Source organism: Sinohyriopsis cumingii, chromosome 1, assembly GCF_028554795.1.
Source record: "Sinohyriopsis cumingii isolate HCF-2022 chromosome 1, ASM2855479v2, whole genome shotgun sequence".
NCBI classification, from domain to species: Eukaryota; Metazoa; Mollusca; class Bivalvia; order Unionida; family Unionidae; genus Sinohyriopsis; species Sinohyriopsis cumingii.
Window position 1 is genome coordinate 52339244 of NC_142961.1, and position 21832 is coordinate 52361075.

The following is a 21832-nucleotide window of genomic DNA, read 5'->3' on the forward strand; positions in this document are numbered from 1 at the left end:
CTACCTAGACCAAATTTATGAAAGGCTTGGACTTGGGATAATAAGGGAGAATAATTTATGAGGTCAAAGGTAAAGTTCACTGACAGGAGAAAAATGATGGCTTGCACTTGGAGTGAGGGAGAAGCCCATAAATTTCTGCATCAAATGTCAAGGTCACTGTAACTCAGTGTTTCCTTTTACACTCATTTGTGCATCAGAGATCTGCAAATTTTTAATTTTCCTGCCAGTTTTGACACCATGGGGAGTTTTTACTCTCAATCTTGTACCCCTAGGGCATACACTGCTATAACTAAAGAGGAATGAAGGGTCTCTGCACAGTGACATTAGTTGCACATAACCAAACCTTGACACACCTTTTTCAGCAGTTTGTACTTGGTGTAAAGAAGAAATCTTTTGATCTTGGATGATATAGTGAATGGTCAAGATCATTGACTGGAGGAAGAAAAATGGTTTCTGCATAAAAATGTCAGTTCTTAACCATGTATGGTAATACAGTTTTGTTGATGACTTGTATGTTGTGAAAGAAAGAAGCATATTGCTATTATAGGGAAAAGTTGAAAGTTCAAGATCACTTTGAAAGAAGAAAATTGGCTTTTGCAAAAGTAGCTCTAGTTCTAGACCAGGTTCCTTGCCTAAAGGATTTTATGGGGACCCATACCTGTCGACTCTCATGCTGGGAGAAAAAAAATCCAAATTTTTGGGGTTGTTCCATACCTAGCGAACCACAACAAAAAATAAACCAGAACAAATTGTCTGCCATTAGTTTCACTAAAGAAACTTACACGAGTGAACACATGGCATTACTGTACCGTATATTCAAACTTAATTACCATCAATAAATTAAAATAAGGAATGAAGAAACGTACCATGCAGTTTATGTACCCTCAAAAACCTAATTCAGAATAAATATGTTATTTACTAAACAATGTTGAATGCCTTTCAAGTTGAGAATAAGGTAATAAAGTGAGATATAAAACGGGGGAAAAATAGTTGCCATATGAATGGTAGCTTCAGACTGCATATTTAGGCACCGCTAGTTGCAACAAACAAGGGAATAGTTTATTTGCCAATTCCTGGTGCTTACATAATACACACGGTAGAACATAGTTTCTTTGAATTACGTCCGAGGGCCAGTCCTTTTCACAAGATAATTGCAATAATAAGGATTCTGTTAAATTGGTCGTGCTAACTTTCTTGCATTTTTACTAAAGACTAGCCTTTTGATATTGTGAAGTTTGGCCACTGCTGACAAGAATATGCAAAGAGGGCAGATCCTGGGGCAAAATAAGGCACATCATAGGGAGAAACGGCATGTCCTTAGAGAATTTAAAATGTATTAGACCCGGAAGATTGGTTAATATTTAGTGAAAATGAGGATTAAAAAATGCAGTGAAAATCCTCTTGATTTTAGGTCCCAATCTCCCTATTTTGTTTATTCAGTCTCCCTAATTTGCTTTTGACAAGTCGACAGGTATCCCTGTGGAATGAAATGAACGCTGGTAGAAGAATGAGATGTAAATGAAAACAGTTAATAAAAGCAACATGATTATATGTTGTAAATGCCTATGTGTTCTTGGACATTTTGTATTCCAGATAATTTTGTGGTGCAGATAGGTACTGAAAACTAGTAAAACTAGCATTCAGTATTGAATAAACTGGGAATGATGGTGTAAATAAAAGTTTACTTTCTTCATTTGTATTACAGTAATAAGAATTCATTGGAGTCCCAGGAAGATCACTATAGAATTGAATCTTCTTGGAGTTCATTTCAGTTCCATCCATTGTTTGCATTGACAGTCATGGCACAAGTTGATAGTGTCTTAAAAGCAGTTTTGAGTTTTCAGCTTTTTCTTTAATCATCTGATTTCATGCTTGAGATCATGTGACTACTATTTCATAATTTACGATTAATGTAAGGTAAGGTCACCTTGCTCATAAGAAAAATAACAGTTCAAATTGTGACATAGTGCGAGCTAGTCAGATTTAATGTGAATGGTATTAGGTTAGCCTATTTTTTTATATCTTAACTCATAATACTCAAAAGATAGTAAGCCACAGTACATGTAATAGATGTTTGAGGAAGGAATTAAAAGCATTTTAAGTTCTGGCAGGATATTTTTTGTTCCATTGCTGAAAAACGAAAGTCAAAAGCTGTTTGACTTGCCCAAGGTGAGAATCAGCTGTTAGTCACGTGGTCAGAGGCCAGTTCAAAATGATGCAGATGGGAATGCCATCAGTAACGGCATGGAAAGAGAAAATCTGGCTAGTTTCTTTATAATAATGTCAGCCCAGGAGAAGAAACTTCAACAATGGCAGAGGCATGGTTTACACCAACAGATACATGCACCTGGTACAACCACATTGTACTCTGGGAAGAAAATATGTGTTGACTTGGCTGATCAGATTAGAATGCAATATGGTACAAGCAGAAAAGCTAGGAAATGGTGGAAGTACATGTACCTGTTTTCATTTTTATTTGACATATGCCTTTGTAATGCTGTCCAGATGATGAAATAGTCTCCAAACCTTCAGACAGTCACTTGGAGGGGAAGATATAAAAATTGGCGTCAGTTTGATATTTGAATGAATCATGGAAAGCTGTTCATTGCAGGCTGCAGGGGAATATGGAAGTGGTTACCTGTATCAGCTATAGATAGCAAAGTAACTACCACTGGCCAGTCAAATTTGAGAAGCGCGATAAATGCAGACTTTGCTTGCTCAGTGGTAGTGGACATGAAGTCTTTATAAAGTGTGAAATTTGCCAAAGTAAAACTTTGGTGAGTGTTTGAAATTTATTTCTCATTAAATTACATGGTTTGAATGAGACAACATTCATGTAGAAAATGTAGACAGCATGTGAACTAACTTGAGTTGCTTTCACTCATGCAGCTATTATAATGCACGGGGTCTCAGCCTAGCAACAGCTGCTAAGAGGCAGGCTTAGTAGCCAGGGTTCTCAGTATTTGGAAAAGGTAAAAGTATTTGTTCATGCAACTTGATTTTTAGTTGAAAGAAAAATCTTGCATCTATAATTTATATTGGAGAACTATATAGACCAGAAGAGTTTATGGGATCGTCTGTTGTCTATCATCCATCTGTCTTCAGTTAGTCTGATACCCTTCTGTCCATTAGCACAAGTTTGTTATTGCAACTTCTACTACACTACTTGGAGGATTGCCATGAAACTTTGCACACAAGTTTATCCCTTGGTTTAGTTGGTCCTGATTGTAAATGGTACCGATCTAATGTCCAATAATGCTACCACAACAGCAATCTTGAACATTTTGTAATTGCTACTTCTCAAGAATGGATGGTCATATCAACAGTATATTTCATGTCTAGATAATCTCAACTGAAAATTAGGCTGACCTGATGTTCAATATGGCCACCACAGCAGCTATCATAAAAATTTCATCACTACTACTTCTGAATTGATGGTAATATCAACATTGAGGTTTTACTAAAAGACTTCTCACTTATGTCTAGTTGGTCCTAATTGGTGCTGAGTTGACATCTAGTATGGCATGGTAGCCATCTTGTTATTGCTACTTTCATTGAATGGATTGTTATATCAAAATGGGGATTTTACTAAAAAAAATTTTCGTGATATTTGGTTGTCCCTGAATGAAAATGATGCCAATATGATGTCCAATATGGCCACCACTGCAGCCATCTTAACAATTTTTAATTGCTTCTCACAAGTGAATGATCATATCAGCATGAGGTTTCCACTTGAAGACTTCTTTTGAAGTCTAGTTGGTGCTAAATAAAAATGGTGCATATCTGATGTCCAATATGGCCACTGAGATGTCCATCTTGCTTGAAAATCTTTTCATCGCTATTCCTCCAGAATGGATAGTTGTATTAGCAAGGGTATTTCACAGAAAGACCTTTTATGATGTCTTACTGGTCCGAAATGAAAATGATGCCAATCTGACATCCAATATGGCTGCTACAATGGCTATCTTTAAAATTTTATCACAACTCTACTTGAACAGAAAGTGATGTTGATGTTGGTTTTGACCAGAAAATTTCTGATGCCCAGTTGATCTTGAATGGAAATGGCTCCAGTATGATTTTCGGTATGGCAGTGACATTAACCATCTTGGAAATCTTGTTTTTGCTACTCCTGAATGGAAAGTTATATCTTGAAAATATTGTTACATGTATCTCTACTTCCACTCCATGTGGCTGGCTTCACTATCAAACTTCTTATGATACTTAGTTGGCCCTAAATAGGTGCCAGTCTGACATCCAATATGACTGCCATGACAGCTGCCTTAACAATTCTGTACTCCCCTTCAGTTTTTGATAATTATGATCTGGGGTTTTTATCAAAGACTTATAATGATGTCTGATTTGTCCTAAATGAAAATGGTGCCAAGCTGTAATTGAATATATCTACCACACCAACTAATTCAAGAACTGTTATTGCTGCAGAATATCTGAGATGGTTTCAACACTTGACAGTTAAAGGAAGAAATGGTCTTCTTTTTGTCCATTAGTGGCACAGTCTTTTCGAAGGACTCTTTATTTATTAAAAGAGATGTCTTGCGTTTTACATGGAAGACTGATCATATACATATAAGTTTTTGTTATTCTTTAATTAACATTTGTCTGAGTGTGGTTTCTGCTTGGTTGTTCCAGGTTACAGATTTTGGCTTTGCCAAGCGTGTGAAAGGACGTACCTGGACATTGTGTGGTACGCCAGAATACCTGGCCCCAGAGATTATCCTCAGCAAGGTCAGTATTAGTTTCTCCCCCAGTGTAATTATGAGAACTAAAATTTACATGAAGTGATAATTACTTAATCCAGTGCAACCAAGTCTTTCTATGTTATCAGCAAATAATATGTAAGGTAATCTAAACATTCCAGTTAGCGAAGATGATTTTGATTTGTACAGCCTGCATGCCTTGAGAAAAGATAGTCATTTCAAAACAATAGCTGCAGTTGGAAGAGATGACTGCATTAACTTCCACATAGGTATCTGCCAGAAGTACAGTTCATTCTATCACCACAATAACAACATTACTAATCTATGCAGTCTGTAATCTTTACTTGGCAGGGCAGGAAGGATTTAAAAACTCTGCACAATGAATTGTGAAATTGTGTTGCCAGTGCTGCAAAATATAGTATAACCAAATTGCAACCATAGTAAATAATAAAAGATCAAAATACTATCTTATTTTGCTATTACATAAGTCCTCTACCAATCTTGTTTTTTTCAATGAGTAAATTCAATGAAATCAGAGTCTTTTGTTAAAGAAGTGGTTTGAAAGATGGAGACAATGCTGCCATTGCAGCACCTTAAAGTACCATCTTAAGTATTTGCTGATAAAGTCTCATAATTTACCATGGAAATTATAGTCATACCTTGCAAAAAGAAAATATAAAAATTTCATCATCTTTTCAGATTCCTTTTCCAAACTGAAAGCATTACAAATATTTAATTTGACAACCTTCTAATATCCTAAATCATACAGAATTTTTTTTTGCACTAAATATCTGTTAACAGTATTTGGCAATTTGATAAAAAGCAAGATCTTCGAATAATGGAGATCTTAAGACACCTCTTTGAGGTGATGCTCTCTTGAACTTTCGAATTGCCAATCATATTTTGATCTAAAATTTTTAAAAATGGAAAACTTATTCAGAACATATCATATTTAATGATAACTTGCATGTAATGCAGTACTTTATAGGATAGTTCACTAATTATTTGTGGACCTGGAATTCCATTGGTCAGTAAAACATTAACCTGTATTGTTGCCTGTCAGATGTACATAATATGTGGTAAGTTGATCTCGGTTTTAATCAGATTGAGGTATTTTGTTCTGTTTGGCTGCCTAGTTACATTGGTATTAAGTAGAGATATGCATTACTTCCATTATACCTGTTTAAATTGTGTTTTTTCTTCTGGTTGTTCGTACCATGATACTTTTTCACCGTACTTGTATTTTGGTAGTTTCTGTCAGTAAGGAATCAATGGAAAATCCCAAGCAATCTTGTTATGTATTTAATGACATTAATAGCATGTTTTCATTTTTCGTGACAAAATAATTACAAACAGTTGATTTGTAATTTTTTTAAAACCTGTATTTTTTGAATACTACAAATATAATTATAATTAATCACATGTTTGACAAGGGTCACACATGGTCAAATTTGATGCTGTAAAATGATATTCAGGCCAGATCCATCATTTTGAAAAATTGCGCATTTAAAAATTGTCATATTTATTTACTATCTTATGTTGAGGCCCTGAGTGGCCGTGTGGTCTAAAGTGCTCACCGTTATGGATCACTGCCATCTCACCTCTGTCTGCATGGGTTCGAGTCTTGGATTCAGCCAATGTGTGTATGTGAGAAAGCTTGCAAGTAGCTTCTCATGGGTTGGTGGTTCTTCCTGGGGTTTTCCCAGGTTCTTCCTCCACCATTAATACTGGCTGCCATATGTGTGGAAAATGGCGTTAAACCCCCACAACAACAACTATCATATGTTAATGTGTCAAGTACAGGTCAGGAGGCAGTTTTCTGTTTGAATTTTGCATAATTTCTCAGTTCCACCATATATTTTCTCTTTTATTCAGTGCATTTGTTTTATGTTTACTGGCCTTGTCTGATAAATATATTCCCCAAGTGTTGGCTCCCCACTAGGCTTCATTGTCACCACTTTCTTTTTCAACAAGCTCTACAATATCAGCATGTCTTTCACAGGGTGTCAGCATTAGTGTAAACTTAATCATCCCACTTTAGTTAATGTATTTAGATTAAATTTGTGACATTAGGGGAGAGAAATTCTAAATGAAACAGTTAGGAATTGAACCTAGTTCGTGTGCCTCATGGTCAGTTGCACATACCACCAGAACGGGGGTGTCAAACAAATGGCCCACCAGACTGATCCAAATGAAGTACATTAATATAAAATCTGGCCCACCACAGCAAATGAGTTTGACACCTGTACTAGACTAAAAGGTCTGGCTAGCTAGACTGGTTAGTAAATGATCTCGTATATCAAGGCCACTAGATAATTTGTACAACAGTTAATACATGCATAGCAAATTCATCTACTACAGTATGCTTTTTTATGCTATTTTATATACCCCAGGGAGCACTGGTCTTAGCCTGAACCATTCCATTTACGAAAAGTTATAAATATTTCTCCAAAATAATTGTTTAAACGATCAGAATGGTATTTTCAATACTGCATCTCGTGTGTTGATCACTCTGGTGGCCTAGTGGTTAGAGGGTCCACCTCGAATGCGGGAGGTCATGGGTTCGTTGCCTGGTCGAGTCATACCAAAGACTTACAAAAATGGTACTAACAGCTGCCTTGCTTGGCACTCAGCATTAAGAGGTTAGAGTTAGGACTGGTCGGCCTGGTGTCAGGATAATGTGACTGTGTGGAACATGATACTATCTGTCTGTGGCATGATGCCCCAGTGCTAGACATCACTGTAAATGGCCACACTGCAGACATCGTAGTGATATGACTGAATTTTTTTAAAGCTACATTAAAAATCCAAATCACACACATTCTCATGTGTGTTGTGGACATTGTGAATATCATGTTGATTCGTTTGCTTCTTTGAAGGTTTCTTTTTTTAATTCATAAACTCATCTAGATCATTCAGTTTATCATCTTTACTTTCAGTTAGATGAAACAGCTTTAGTTCATCCACAAACAAATCTAATCAAATGAAACCTAAAAGCATCTTCTACATAAGTGTGTATGTTTTGTTTACAAAGTAGTTCTAATACACTATACTATTTGCAGTAATAAAGTGTTCAGTATCACAAAATACTGAATGTTTCTTACAATATAAAGTTATTGGAGAAAAATATGTATATAATAATTATAATTAAAATAAAATATTGCATAGTATTCTTGAAGAATAATCTGTTGTTTTGCAGTGTACATAAAATGATCTTTCCTGGAATTTGTATTATACACATATGTATATTTTTGATTATGTGTGTGTGTGTCTGTTTACATGTATGTATATGGGTCCCCGAGTGGTCTAAAGTGCTCTTCATTACGGATCTCACCTCTGTCTGCGTGGGGTCAAGTCCAGGATTAGGCCAATGTGGGTATGTGAGAAAGCTTGCCAGTAGCTTCTCATGGGTTGGTGGTTCTTCCCAGGGTTTTCCCGGGTTCTTGGGTTCTTCCTCCGCCATTAATACTGGCCGCCATGCATAGCCTATCATGTGCTGAAAAATGGCGTTAAACCCCACCACCACAACAACAACAACATGTATGTATGATTGTGCAAACATTTGCCAGAGAAGAAAACACTGAGTATAATTCTCCACAGAAATTATCAAGATTTTTTTTGCTGCACTGTGATTGTTTACTAAAATTTCACTTTATGTGAAAAAGATAATACTACTTTAAACTGGTCTCTGGCCCCAGTAGTTTAATTATGGAAGTCGTCAAAAACAATATTGCTCCCTCCACACACACCACACCCTTCCCTTCAGCCAATGCAGTGCTTATTATTTTATCCCAACAGCTTTTTCAGCATAAAGGAGACATTCCAAATGTGTTTCACATGTAAATCAAGTATTTTGCTTATCATTTATTAAACATTTTTATGTGAAGTTTCTTTGTAGACTTGTATCTTGCCTACTTTTGTCGAATTTGAAAGCTACACTACTAGTGCCACACAGAAAAATATGTTCAACTCGGTTCTCATCAGTGGATATTTTTTGTTTCATTCCAGGGTGAACAATCACTAGTAATTTAGGTATCTTATTCGACATTCAGGAAATGTTGGCAAAACTACAGCAAAACTTGGTGTAAAAGTTGATCATTAATTGTTATGGAAAGTATGTAAACGGAGACGATGCCAGAGCATGCGAATCACAAAATTTGTACAAATTCGTTCACATGGAGCTGCGATGCACAAGAACTCCCACAAATTAATTGAAAGCCGCGCACATGAAAATGTACTCGGCACAATATAAAATTTTTCCTTAACCATTCACCGTTAAAGTGCTTTTCACTATGTTAGTCATGCCAATATATGTAGCGCTTGTAATGACATCAGTTTTTCAGGTAGGCAACTATTTACGCATATGGGCTTTTTTTGACAAGAACAGTTGTTAAGACAAAATTTGATTGCCACATTGTGCCTGGGAACAAGCATTATGTTGTGGTTTGAATCTCGTATCAACAAAGTTTTTCAAATGTGTGTTTACAATATGGGTTACCTAGGAAACCCTGAATTACTAACTCCCAGTGTGGTTCTTCGGACGGCGATTTCATTCTGCAGATACTTGCTGATGATAATTATAATGACAATAATTTTTAAAGTTATGACATCAAATTATTGGAGCTGGAAAAGTGTTAGTGGAGGAACCATTGGGTGATTTTTGAGCCAGAAAATGGAGTTAAATATGAGTCCGATGTACATACTGGGTGGACAAAAATTGATGGCATGCTGGTCAATCACCCATTCAGCAGATGTACAAAAGGGCAGAAATCCAAATTAAAATCCCAAAAATTTAAAAGTAGAATGTGGTTTTCATTTCTTTTCTCAAGACTGCTCCAGTGACCTAGTGGTTAGAGCACCTCAGGTGCAGGAGGTTGCGTGTTTGAACCCCAGCCAAATGATGTCAAAGACTTATAAAAATGGTACTAACAGCTATCTCGCTAGGCACTCAGCATTAAGAGGTTAGTGTTAGGACTGGTCGGCCTGGTGTCAGGATTATGTGACTGGGTGGGACATGATGCTACATGTCTGCAGCATGATGCACCAGTGCTAGACATCACTATAAACTGCCACACTACAGACATCATAGCAATGTGACTGAAAACTTGTTAGAACTGTTTAAAAGATCTAAATCAAACTCGCACATTTCTTTTCTCAAACAATTTAGCCCTGCAGGATCATGTGCTATAAAACCATATATTCCTATTGGGATTAATAGCAATTAAAGAAATAAGAATTTAGAGAAAAAAATGGAATTAAGAAGTAAAGATAATTATTTGATCAAAACACCTCTGTCAGGCAGCAAAAGTGAGTCCTGCATCTGATCAAATGAAGCAGCCTTAAATGGCCTAGAATGTTGAATGAAAATCAATGACAACAGGTAGTCTGTTTGAAAGTGTTTTTGTTATCTTGTCATGAACAAGATTTGCATCTAAATAGATGCTAAGGATATGCCTGTCTGTAATCTATATACTGGAAATGCTTCCAGTAAATCACATAAAAGGGCACCACCTACCACTGACAAACATTCTAAAGATGGAAAGACCACAAAGTTCTTGCGTGTATCAATCATGTATTGTATTGTGGGCTATGTTTTGTGAATTATATTGATATGTGGCACAGGTGTATCATTTTCATACCTATTGAATTCTCAGGGTACTCCTTTTGCTTTGTTGGCTTGCTATCTTGGTTCACATTTGTGAATGTCTAGGATAATTTATGGTAGTTCAATTGTTACTTACACAATAAGATTTTGAGCAGTGTTAGGTCAGTTGAAAAAAAATTGACCTGATACATGATCTTGATTGCTGACTCTTTAAGCTGGTAGCATTTGCATGCCCAACTTTTTTTTATTCCATTTTGTTTTATTATGCTTCCATTTTAAAATAAGGATTGTTTATGGATAATAATTAAACAAATTATTACATATAATATGTATATGAGATTAGATGTCACAGCACATGTACCATTGATAGCATCAAAAAATGAGTACAGTGGCACAAATAGAATGTTATTTATTCAATATAAAGAGCATTAAAATGAATGTGTGTAAGCATCACCAATAAAGCGTACAGAAAATATATCATCAAATTGACCTTTGGTTCGTTTAATGCACAATATGACAAGGATAATATATTTCAATCTTAAATTGAAGAGAGATAAATGGTGATAGGAAACAGTAATTCTTGATTAAATTTATTTTAGTATTTCTTTTAATTTTCTAAAATGAAGCTCAGATATTTGAATATTTCCTGAAGTGCTCTATTGCTGAACCTGGTATATATGGACTTGCAATATATTTCAACATTCACTAATGTAATCTTTGACAAGCAGAACTACCACACTGTTTATTTGTGCACTCTACAACTATCCGAAGGTCCATCAAGTAAATCAAGAGTGGATACAAGGCATGATAACTAATTATACAGAGACATTTAAATGATGGTAAAATGAATTATAAATATGTTTGGAAGGCCATGTTTGTTTGATAATGAAAACATTTTTTTTCAAACAGTCTTTTTAAATTGTTTGTAACTGAAAAACAAACCCATAAACATTGTTCTGTTCATGCATTTTCAGTCTTTTTAGACTTAGGAAAACTTAATACTGAAAGTAGCACCAAATTCATTAAGTGCAGATTTGGAAACATTTTTCGAGCACATGTGGATAAATAACAATGTAACTCACGTACATTTTGACAGGCAGTAGCTTGCATCAAGGATGGGTCTATTCTGATAAATACAAGTTTGATCACTAGGTGTTAAATGAACTTTCTGTAATATTTTCAGCTTGCAGAAAAAAAGCTGTTTTCAGTGAATACTATCTTATTCATATTTTGAATAAAAAATATCACCAGCAAGAAATGTGTAATTCATTTTTTGGGCTAGTAATTTACTGGCACATCAGAATTTTAACTTAAATAAATGCTAGCTTGATAGTGTCAGTTTCAAGCCCATTATCATCAGCATTTAGAAATGTTAAGTAATTTTTATTATGATAGTGTTTCAACTGGTTTACCATTACTCATACTGTTGGAGTTGAATTAGTTCCTCCAGATTTGCTGCTGTTGGCAAGGGGATTTGTATTGATAAGTAAACACCATATTTAAAAAGGCAATTATTTATTGTGAACTTTCAGAGCTGGGGTGAATGGTCTACCTAGAAATTATGCATACCTAATTTGGCAACCTCAATTTCACATGTATTGACACAGTTCAGTACACCTAACATAACAGATAGAAGAGATCAAGGTAGATTAGTTCTGTAACTAATTGAGTTACCTTCTCTAAATAAAGTCTTTATTACCCACTACCCTTCTGCACTTTGGGGCCCCCGCAGCTTGTGTAATTCAATATCAAGTCAGTATTGTCAGAGTGGGGGCTTTTTAGCTGATTAGTGTACACAAGTAATAGCAAGTTAGGTTGAGCATTGTACCAACTATATGTGGTTGTCTGAGCTCTATAGTAAAAGCAGATAACAATCCCTGGATGTTGATACATGACTACTTGCAAGAGTGAAATTGGCCCCTGTGATTAGACTAATGTATTCTCTGCCTAGGATTGTGGCTGCTCTTAAAGTCTGTAAACATTTCCAATGATTTATCATGGAGCTTTTAATCAAAGATTGCAGTGCTATAATATTCTCATACCCTTCCATTTGTTCGCACACACCCCTCCCTAACGATTTTATAATGAAAATCTTATGTCACTAGTTCAGGCTCGAATAAACAGTAACACAAGAAAGAGTGAAAACAACAAGCTTTTAAAAAGTATTTTATTTCCCTGGAAAAATTCTGTAAAAATGAAAAATATGAACTTAGTTTTATAGTATCAAATCCAAAAATAATCCGAGAATAAAATTTTAGTAGTCCTAATAACAAAATGTTCTACTGATTTCACGTTCAAATCCCTACAAAATATCCAAGATGGAAGATGATGATGTATGCTACAATCTGTTGTGTTGAAGTCTACAGTTCCTTGTAGAAATAAGAATTATCACTCCGGTTTCTGACAGCCGAATACATTTTTATAAAAAAAAAACTCTTTGTTCCACAATATTACATAAGCACACTTTACTGCATGGCAGTTTTAAAAATTTGTATTCAGTAACTGTTCAAGCTGTGGCATTGTTGTCAACATTTTTATATGGGTTTAGCTGAAGTTTTTCATTGCTTATATTTCCTAAATAATGGATTTTCTTCATACTTAGGATGAATTATTGTGAAGCTGAGACCAGTCTGCCACACGAAAACTAACCCCTTTTACTTTTGGTTGAAGTCACATTGAAAATTTGCTTTAAAATTATTTAATTTTTTTTTTCAATTTTTATTCTCGCAGTGTAACAAAGACATAAAAATGGCACTTAGAATTGGGAGGTTAGTGCTAGGACTGGTCAGCCTGGTAGGATAATGCAACTGGGTGGGACATGCCCCAGTGCTAGACATCACAATAAACTGCCACACTGCAGACATAGTGACATGACTCAAATTGTTAAAGCTACATTAAAAATCTAAATCACACACACACACACTTTCTAAATAAGCTCCTTTATTAGCCATAGTGAACATCTATGCTGAAAGCACCCCTGATGAGGAACACAATGCGGAAGTTATAGTGGGCATATCAAATTAAAAATGTTCATTATAATGCAACAGCTATGCTGACCGAATGCTACATTGCAAACTAAGTGCTCTAAACCTTTCTTCCTATTCCATGGATTTAATACATGTCTGAATTTACTTTCACAAGCTAAATATAGATCTGTGAAAATTTTAGTAAACATCTACCTGGGTACCTCTCTGTCTAAATGATATCTGGGCACCCAGATCAAAGGAAAATTGTATTAAATGTGTACAGCCTGAACTGCTTTATTGTAGGTTGACACTGGCATGAACAGTATGTAAAAGTGTACTTTTTTCAGTGGTCAAATTTTACAAGTCGGGGTGTGTTTTGCATGTCTCTCTATGAATGGGTGACTTGTCATTAGTGAGTCAAAGTTGCAATTTTGGAAAAATAAGTAAGCCCAACTGGATTGATAGATAGGAGGATAGGAAAATTAAGAACAAAACTGTACAAATATACTTTTATTATTGAATAGAATATGTCACAAATAAATTAATAACTTACAATTTGTTAAAATTCACTAAATTCACAATGCTTGACATTTTAAATCCATTAACATGATAAATTCAGTTACAGGTCACATGGTGGTATAAAAATAGTTAAGATTTATATGATTCACAATATCCCGAATATGTTAATTCCATGTGTCTCTTAAAATAAACAATGAAAACTTAGTTAAGTCCACATTTTTTTAGTTCACAGTTTCCTATAGATGTAACTTTATAATGTCATCCATTACAAAGTCAAAGAATTAATCCTGATTTTCTGTTAAAGTTTTGAAATCCTTCATTATCGTCTAGTAAATCATTGTTATCTAGACATCATAAATAATATCAGGCTCCCTTTCCTTAGCCTCACTATAATATATAAATGCTTATATAGAGACTGAGCTTGGGCTCTATAAATAACACTTTAATCAAATAGTTTCTGAAATATATTGAAGTTTGCCAATGAACACATCAGTTGTGTAGCAATATCAAATAACCACCCTGTTACTTGCCACTAAGCAAGTATAACTCGCTGCTCAGTCAGAGGGTTGTCATGTAGGAAAACAGCTTAGAGATTAAGCTAAAACATTTACGAAGAGGCAGAACTCTACTTGGCCCTGAACAAGTATATGTATTATTTATGCATCTTCATCAAAAGGATTGTCAACTTGAAAACAATGTGAGGGCTGCCTTTACAAGCCAGTGGTTTATGGGGCCACGTACACTGTTAGAAAACTTGTATACAGTAAATAGGTACCCCAATGGCTCATTTTATTTCCTGGGTTATTATAAATGGGTGGGTACCTGGGTACCTGTTCACAGCATATCAGTTGAGGAGTCACAGTGACACAGTAGTGAGGGGGCCTGACTGGTGCCTGAAATGGTTTGGGTTTGAATCCTACAATCCAGTCATCCAAGGATGGTTACATTGTTGTCTAAACATGTCAGTTATTCAGGTCTTAAACTTTTGAAAAAGAATCGCTGCTGTTTTGTAAGAATTGAAAACCAAAATACTTAAGCTTGCACTAGAAGATTATTTGCATATACATGATCTTTGAATTTGTCTTGGTTTTAAGGAAGTTTATGAAACTTCAGATGTGTTATCAAACTTATCAGAAAAATTAGCTAATATTATCAGTCACTTTAATGTTCATGGATATAAAATTTAAAATTTCAAGGTTTTGTTAGAAAATGCATATTTGTGGGTACTTAATTTCATGGAAATGTCATTAGAAAAAAATAAAAATATTGTGCAACAGTGTTAATTCAAAGATATACCATCATTTATTTCCATGCATTTCTGAGCAAATAGTACTTGGGATCAGTTGAATAAAAATGTAGAGATTGCATTTATTATTTGTGAAATGACCGATATTTGAATCAGACACAATAATTACTTTCACATTAATTTCTTCAGTATCAAGCAGTGCCTGAATGTAGATAATAGTCTGTCTGATCATATTTTGGATATTTGCATGAGTAAACAAGCATTAGCATTATTCAAGGATATGTGCTTTCAAATGCAAATTGTGACATCATTTTTTTTTTGTTGAACATTTTATGTTTTCACATTTCTCAAATGTTTCAAATATAATTGAATTACATAAATTTTATTGATTGTTATTATACATTATTATGACTCTATTGTCTTAGAATATGTAACAGAAAAGCTTTGTTAAATTCAACAAATAATTTATTTCCCTATAATACAGTGAAAATTTAAAAAAAAGGAACATAAGGTATTGTGAATCAAATCCCAAATAATCATAGAATTACAGATGCAAGTCTTAATGATTAAAGTTCTGAATAAACTTTATTGGAAATCCAGTGCTTGAAGTTTTGATGTGCCTGTGGTGACCCATGTAGTGCTGATGTACCAACAATCTTTTGTTGGATGACAATAATACTATCCAAAAATATATTGTTATTTGAAATTTTGCTATAAATTCAAGTCTTAATGCCCAAGAACATTATTTTTGATGAGCACTTTGTATTTCCAGTGAATAAATAATTTAATCCTTTACCTCATAGAGTGGGGCCCCAAGTGGTCTAAAGTGCTCTCCATTACAGATCACTGCCATCTCACCTCTGTCTGCGTGGGTTCAAGTCTAGGATTCGGCCAATATGGTATGTGAGAAAGCTTGCCAGTAGCTTCTCATGGGTCAGTGGTTCTTCCGGGGGGTTTATCTGGGTTCTTCCTCCACATTAATACTGACCACCATGCATAGCCTATTGTGTGCAGAAAAATGGCATTAAAACCCACAACAACAACAACCTCATAGAGTGTATGGTTTTTTAGCCCTTCGATATACATGTAGCAAAGTTACCCAGTGCAGTGTGCTGTAAATAGAACACCTGTTACCTATTCGACTCCATACACATAGGCCTACCTGTTAACTGTTAAGCAGTGTAGTGTGTGTAACGTTTAACAGCAATTTTAACTGTTTTACATTTTTTGTACACATATATTATGTATTGAAAGATATAAGGGTAAAATCTGATTGTTATAGCTGTATAATTATTTTTCACAGAAGATTTTTTTATTTGCTTTACAATCTTGAGAGAACTCGTTCACCATCAAGTCAATTGACCAACTGTCACTGACATTTCTGATACTCAAAATTTACAAGTTCTTTGTCTGCGACATCACTAAATCATCTGACTTTGATAATTTATAAAAACTAATTGCATCAATATCAGTTACTTTTCATAAGTTTTTGAAGATTTCATAGTTTTGATTCTAAGCATGAAAACTTGAGTAAGTACTGAACAAAATCCGCCACCTCCATTTTGGAGAGTGGAAAATATGACCCAGTTACTTCAAATAGCAGATTTCGACCAAAGATTAAACAGCAACCGCATCATCTGATGCAATGGTCATTCATGCCAATGAATGTAGTATCGAATGGGGGTTCTCCCTGAAGGTGGCACTATGAAATCCTGCTAAAAATGGCTGATGTTTACAGCAGGCATCAAAAAAGGCGCTTCCATGAGAATGGTGTAGAGGTGTCAAAAGGTGCTTGTATGCGAATCGGGTTGAGGCGTCAAAAGGTGCTTCCATGCAAATGAAGTAGAGGCGTCCAGAGGCGCTTGGATGAGGTAAAAGAATAAATAAGTAAAATCTCCAACCAGACTTCTGGACACAACAATAATACAATTAATTCTGCTCAGATCTTAAAGCACAAATGAATAATTTTTCTAGAAAAACAAGATTATATAATCCTCTACTTGACCTTGGGTCACTATTAGCAGTTTTTAAAAATAAGACTATTACCTAATGGAAAATAACCTTCAAGAAGGTTCCTAATGATTACAAAATAAAGTCTTGGTTATAATTAGAATATAAAATGTGGTAAACAATTTTCCTGACTCGGGCCAAGAAAATAATCATAATAGTTAATCCATGCTCATAGGAAATTATTTGCTTTGTATTGTTTATAGAATTTAAAAAAAAAAAATTCAGGTCTATTTGGAAAATGAACTTGAGTTTGGACAACATACAATAACGAAGTATATAAAAATATTAAAAAGATTAACAAACAATGCAATTTAAATATAAATAGAGGATCTCAAATGGTTAATAATTTAATATTGAATTTATCAAACTCATCCAACATACAATAATGAAGTATATAAAAAAATTAAAAAGACTAACAAACAATGCAGTTTAAATATAATAAATAGAGGATCTCACAAAAGGTGGACATTATTCAGCGAGTTTCATAAATTTAATATTAAATCATTACTCATATGAGATTCTTTTTATCACATAGTTGTTGTTTCATGGGAAATTATTGAGATGGAAAGAAGAACAAATAATTTTGTTCATTCTTACAGACATTGCACCTTTCATATGTTGTGCATAAAAAATAGTCCCAACCAATGTGAACTAGTATTGACGTTTGAAAGCAGATTATGCTTTTCTTACAACTACAAATCAAAGAACAAGCGTACTTCTGATTAAACAACATTTTGCACAGACAAAATCACTTTCAACACAGAATGCCCAATGCGCTTGATTTCACATTGTTTGATACACAACACTTAGATTACAGCTGAGGATCCATGATTACTTAATCTGTGGTGTCACTTTTACAACCAAACATTACACTGTAGCAATATTCATGTGGAAATGAGGTTTACTGGATGCAGAAATGAACAATTTTACTGGAATTTATTTGTGACCAGGTATTTGCATTCTTTGTTTTGGAACAGTAGACTTCAGAATATGTAAACAAATTTCATTTTTAACTCTGGATAAACTTCTATCAGTATGGAGACCGGTTTATGTCCACATTCTTCTGTGAACAGACATGAATTTATTTACTTCTGTAAGTTAACATTTAAACCAATGCTTGTATATATGGTGGATTCCATACTACAGATATACCACCTCCCTCTCCTGCAACTCTCACCCCACACAAGCAATACCAGTAGTTTTACTTGTTATTATTTTTGTGTTGTGGTTTTAGCCATTTTTCTGCTACTCCACTTGTTCTACTAGGATTGCCATGCAACTTTACACATACATTCATCCTGGGTCATGTTGATCCTAAATGAAAATGGTGTTGCTGAGACATGCATTATTGCCACCTTGGCAGCCATCTTGAAAATCTTGCTGTTGCTATTCCTTCTGAATGGATAGTCATCTCAGCATGGGGTTTTCACAAAAAGACTTCTTATAATATCTACTAGGTCCTAAATGAAAATAGTGCTAATCTGACAGCCAGTATAGCTGCCATGGCAACCAGCTAGAAAATCTTTTTATTGCTGCTACTCCAGAATGGAAAGCCATATCAACATGAAGTTTTCAGTGGAATACTTTGATGTCTAGTTGGTGGTAAATGAAGATGGAGCTTTATCTTGCTTCCAATATGGATACCACAGTGGCTTTCATGAAAATCCTGTTGTAGCTTTTCTTTCTGGATTGCTGATTATATTGACTTTTTGTAAGATACACTTGAACCTAAATGAAAATGGTGTTGGTCTGGCATTGAATATGGCTGCAATGGCAGCTATCTTGTAAATCTTGTTATTGTTGCTACTCCTCGACAGAAATTCGTATTGATGGGTTTTTCACTAGAACACATGTTACAATATCTAGTTGGTCTTTTATTAAAATGGTGCTGCTCATAGAATGATGGTCATATTGACATAGGGTTTTAACCACAAGACTTCTTAAGATGCTTACTTGGCCTTTAATGAAAACAGTGCTGATCTTATATTCAACATGGCCACTACAGCAGCATCTTCAAAATGTTATTACCATTCCTGAATGGCTGTCTTATTTGCATAGGGTTTTCATCAAAGGACATGTAATAATGTCTATAGTCTTGTTTGTTTGTATAAAAAAAATAACGATTTAAAAAACGAAAAGCACAAATGAAATAAAAGATGATCAGAACTTAATCAGTTCATTTATTGATTTATCATTTCAAACCTGATTATGCCCAGGGGGCCCTAACATTGCTTTCACTCCAAATGGAAGTTATCAGTGTAAAAGACAACCATTACTTCCAGTTCCTGGACAAGTCCATTTTCAGCAAAGGGGTGTATTTGCGACTACATATATATGTATATAGAAGGAAAATAGTATGTCGTCTGCTTTCCATATTTAGAATGTCAAATCAAGCAAAGGAAAAGAATGACAACTACAAATTTGCCTTTTCCCTGGATTTAACGAATCTTTGTTCATGTATATAAAGACATACAACCCTAAACTTTCAACGTTTTGGTAATTTACAGAATTATCCGGTAGTTACCAAAGAGGATTTGGATTTTTAACGTAGCTTTAAATATTTCTCAGTCTTATCGCTTTGATGTCTGCAGTTTTTTCAGTTTACAGTGATGTCTAGCACTGGGGCATCATGCCACAGACACGTAGCATGATGTCCCACGCAGTCACATTATCCTGACACCAGGCCGACCAGTCCTAACACTAGTCTTTTAATACTGAGCGCCTAGTGAGGCATATGTTAGTACCACTTTTGTAAGTCTTTGTTATGACTTGGCCGGTGATCGAACCCACCACCTCCCGCATCTGAGGTGGAAGCTCTAACCACTAGGCCACCGGAGCGGTCAGTTACCAAATAGGATGAAATACATCATAATGTTGTCTGAGGAAGGAGACTTACCCATAGTGTTCGCAGTATGACACCATGTTAATATGGAAAGTCTGTTAACCCTTTACCTCATAGAGCATAGTGACAAAGTGCAGCACGCTATAAATAGAACACCTGTTACCTAGCAGACCGCATCCGCATAGGCATGCCTGTGAATTGTTAAGCAATGTAGTGGTGTTACGTTTAACAGCAGTTTTAACCATTTTACGTTTAAGGTAGACATCTATTATATATGGAAAAATTGAAGAGTAAAGTCCGATTGTTATAGCTGTGTAATTATTTTTCACAGAAGAATATTTAATGTGCTTTAAAATCGAGAGAGAACTCATTCACCGTCATGTCAGTGAGGCCGCGTGACCGACCGTAACTGCCATTTCCCATACTCGAAATTTACACGTTTTTCGTCTGCGTCTACATCACTAAGTCATCTGAATTTGATAATCAATAAAAACTAATTGCTGCTTACATAAATATCATAGCCTTTACCAAAGTTATTGAATCTTTCGTGGTTGAGATTCTACTCGTGAAAACTTCGTAAGTACTGAATGAAATCCTGCCTGTGAACTGTTAAGCAGTTTAGTGTATGTTACGTTTAACAACAATTTTAAGCATTTTACATTTTTGGTACACATATATTATATGTGGAAAAATTTAAGAGTAATGTCTGATTGTTATAGCTGTGTAATTATTTTCCACAGAAGAAATTTTTTATGTGCTTCGAAATCTTGAGAGAACTCGTTCACCGTCATGTCAGTGAGGCCGCGTGACTAACCGTAGCTGCCATTTCCGATACTCGAAATTTACAAGGTTTTCGTGTGCGTCTATATCACTAAGTCATCTGAATTTGATAATTTATAAAAACTAATTGCTGCCTACATTAATATCAGAGCCTTTACCTAATTTATTGAATCTTTCTTGGTTGTTATTCTAATCTTGAAAACTTCGTACGTACTGAATGAAATCCGCAGCTGCCATTTTGTCGAGTGGAGATTACGACCCAGTTACTTTAAATAGCAGATATCGACCAGTGCATGAATAGCGACCACGTGATCTGACGTAATTGTCATTCGCAGAAATGAATGTAGTATGTAATAGGGGGGTTTTCCCCGAAGGTGGCGCTACGAAAACTATCTCAAAATGGCTGATGTTTACAGCAGGCGTCAAAAAGCGCTTCTATGTGAATCTTGCAGAGGCGTCAAAAGGCGCTTCCATGCGAATGGAGTAGAGGCGTCCAAAGACACTTGTATGAGGTAAAGGGTTAAGCATGAAAGGTGTGGAGGACTCTAGTGTTAGGGCCACTCTGGTCACAGTCAGGTTAGAAATTATAAATCAATGAATTGACTAATTTCTGGGCACATTTTATTGCATAAAAGATTCCTATTATTGAAATCAGTATGGGGGTACAAGCAAATGGCAAGGTATATTCAGACTATAGTTTGTCCTTAATGAAATCATGCAGATATTACATAAAATAAGGCTGTCAAAGTGGCCTCTTTAAAGTTCATGTTATTTCCTCAGAAATATCGGAGATGGTTTCAACATTAAGCAGTTAAAGAGAAGAAATAGTTAATTGAATTCATGGACATTTGTTTTGGCCAGCAGTATGTCAGTCTCTTTGGAGGGGCTCATGTTTTTATAATGGATCCTGTTAGCAAGTTGTCAAAGGAAAAGTGTATTACAATTGGTTGCCTCAAAATTTAAATCAAGAGATGCCAGCAAAAACGCAATATTTGGGTGATTGCAGAGGTTTTTCTTATTCTTCAGTAAGTGGAAATGTTCAATGCAGTGTCTTGTAAATATTTTGGCATCAATGCAAATTTGTTCCGGAGACTGATGAATGTAATTATTAATTGTAATTTTCACTGTTGCAAACCCATATACATACTT

The 21832-nt window shown here is 35.1% G+C and overlaps 1 protein-coding gene across 8 annotated transcripts in view; it reads left to right on the forward strand.

The window, feature by feature from the left end:
• The window catches only part of LOC149806869 (cAMP-dependent protein kinase catalytic subunit beta), a 489283-nt gene that overhangs the window by 440336 nt on the left and 27115 nt on the right, over window positions 1-21832 (forward strand). For all 8 annotated transcript variants that reach the window (XM_089958918.1, XM_089958928.1, XM_089958958.1 and 5 more), the window contains one exon: window positions 4648-4743. In XM_089958918.1, the coding sequence (XP_089815044.1) occupies window positions 4648-4743 (96 nt within the window). The remainder of the gene's footprint in view (window positions 1-4647; window positions 4744-21832) is intronic.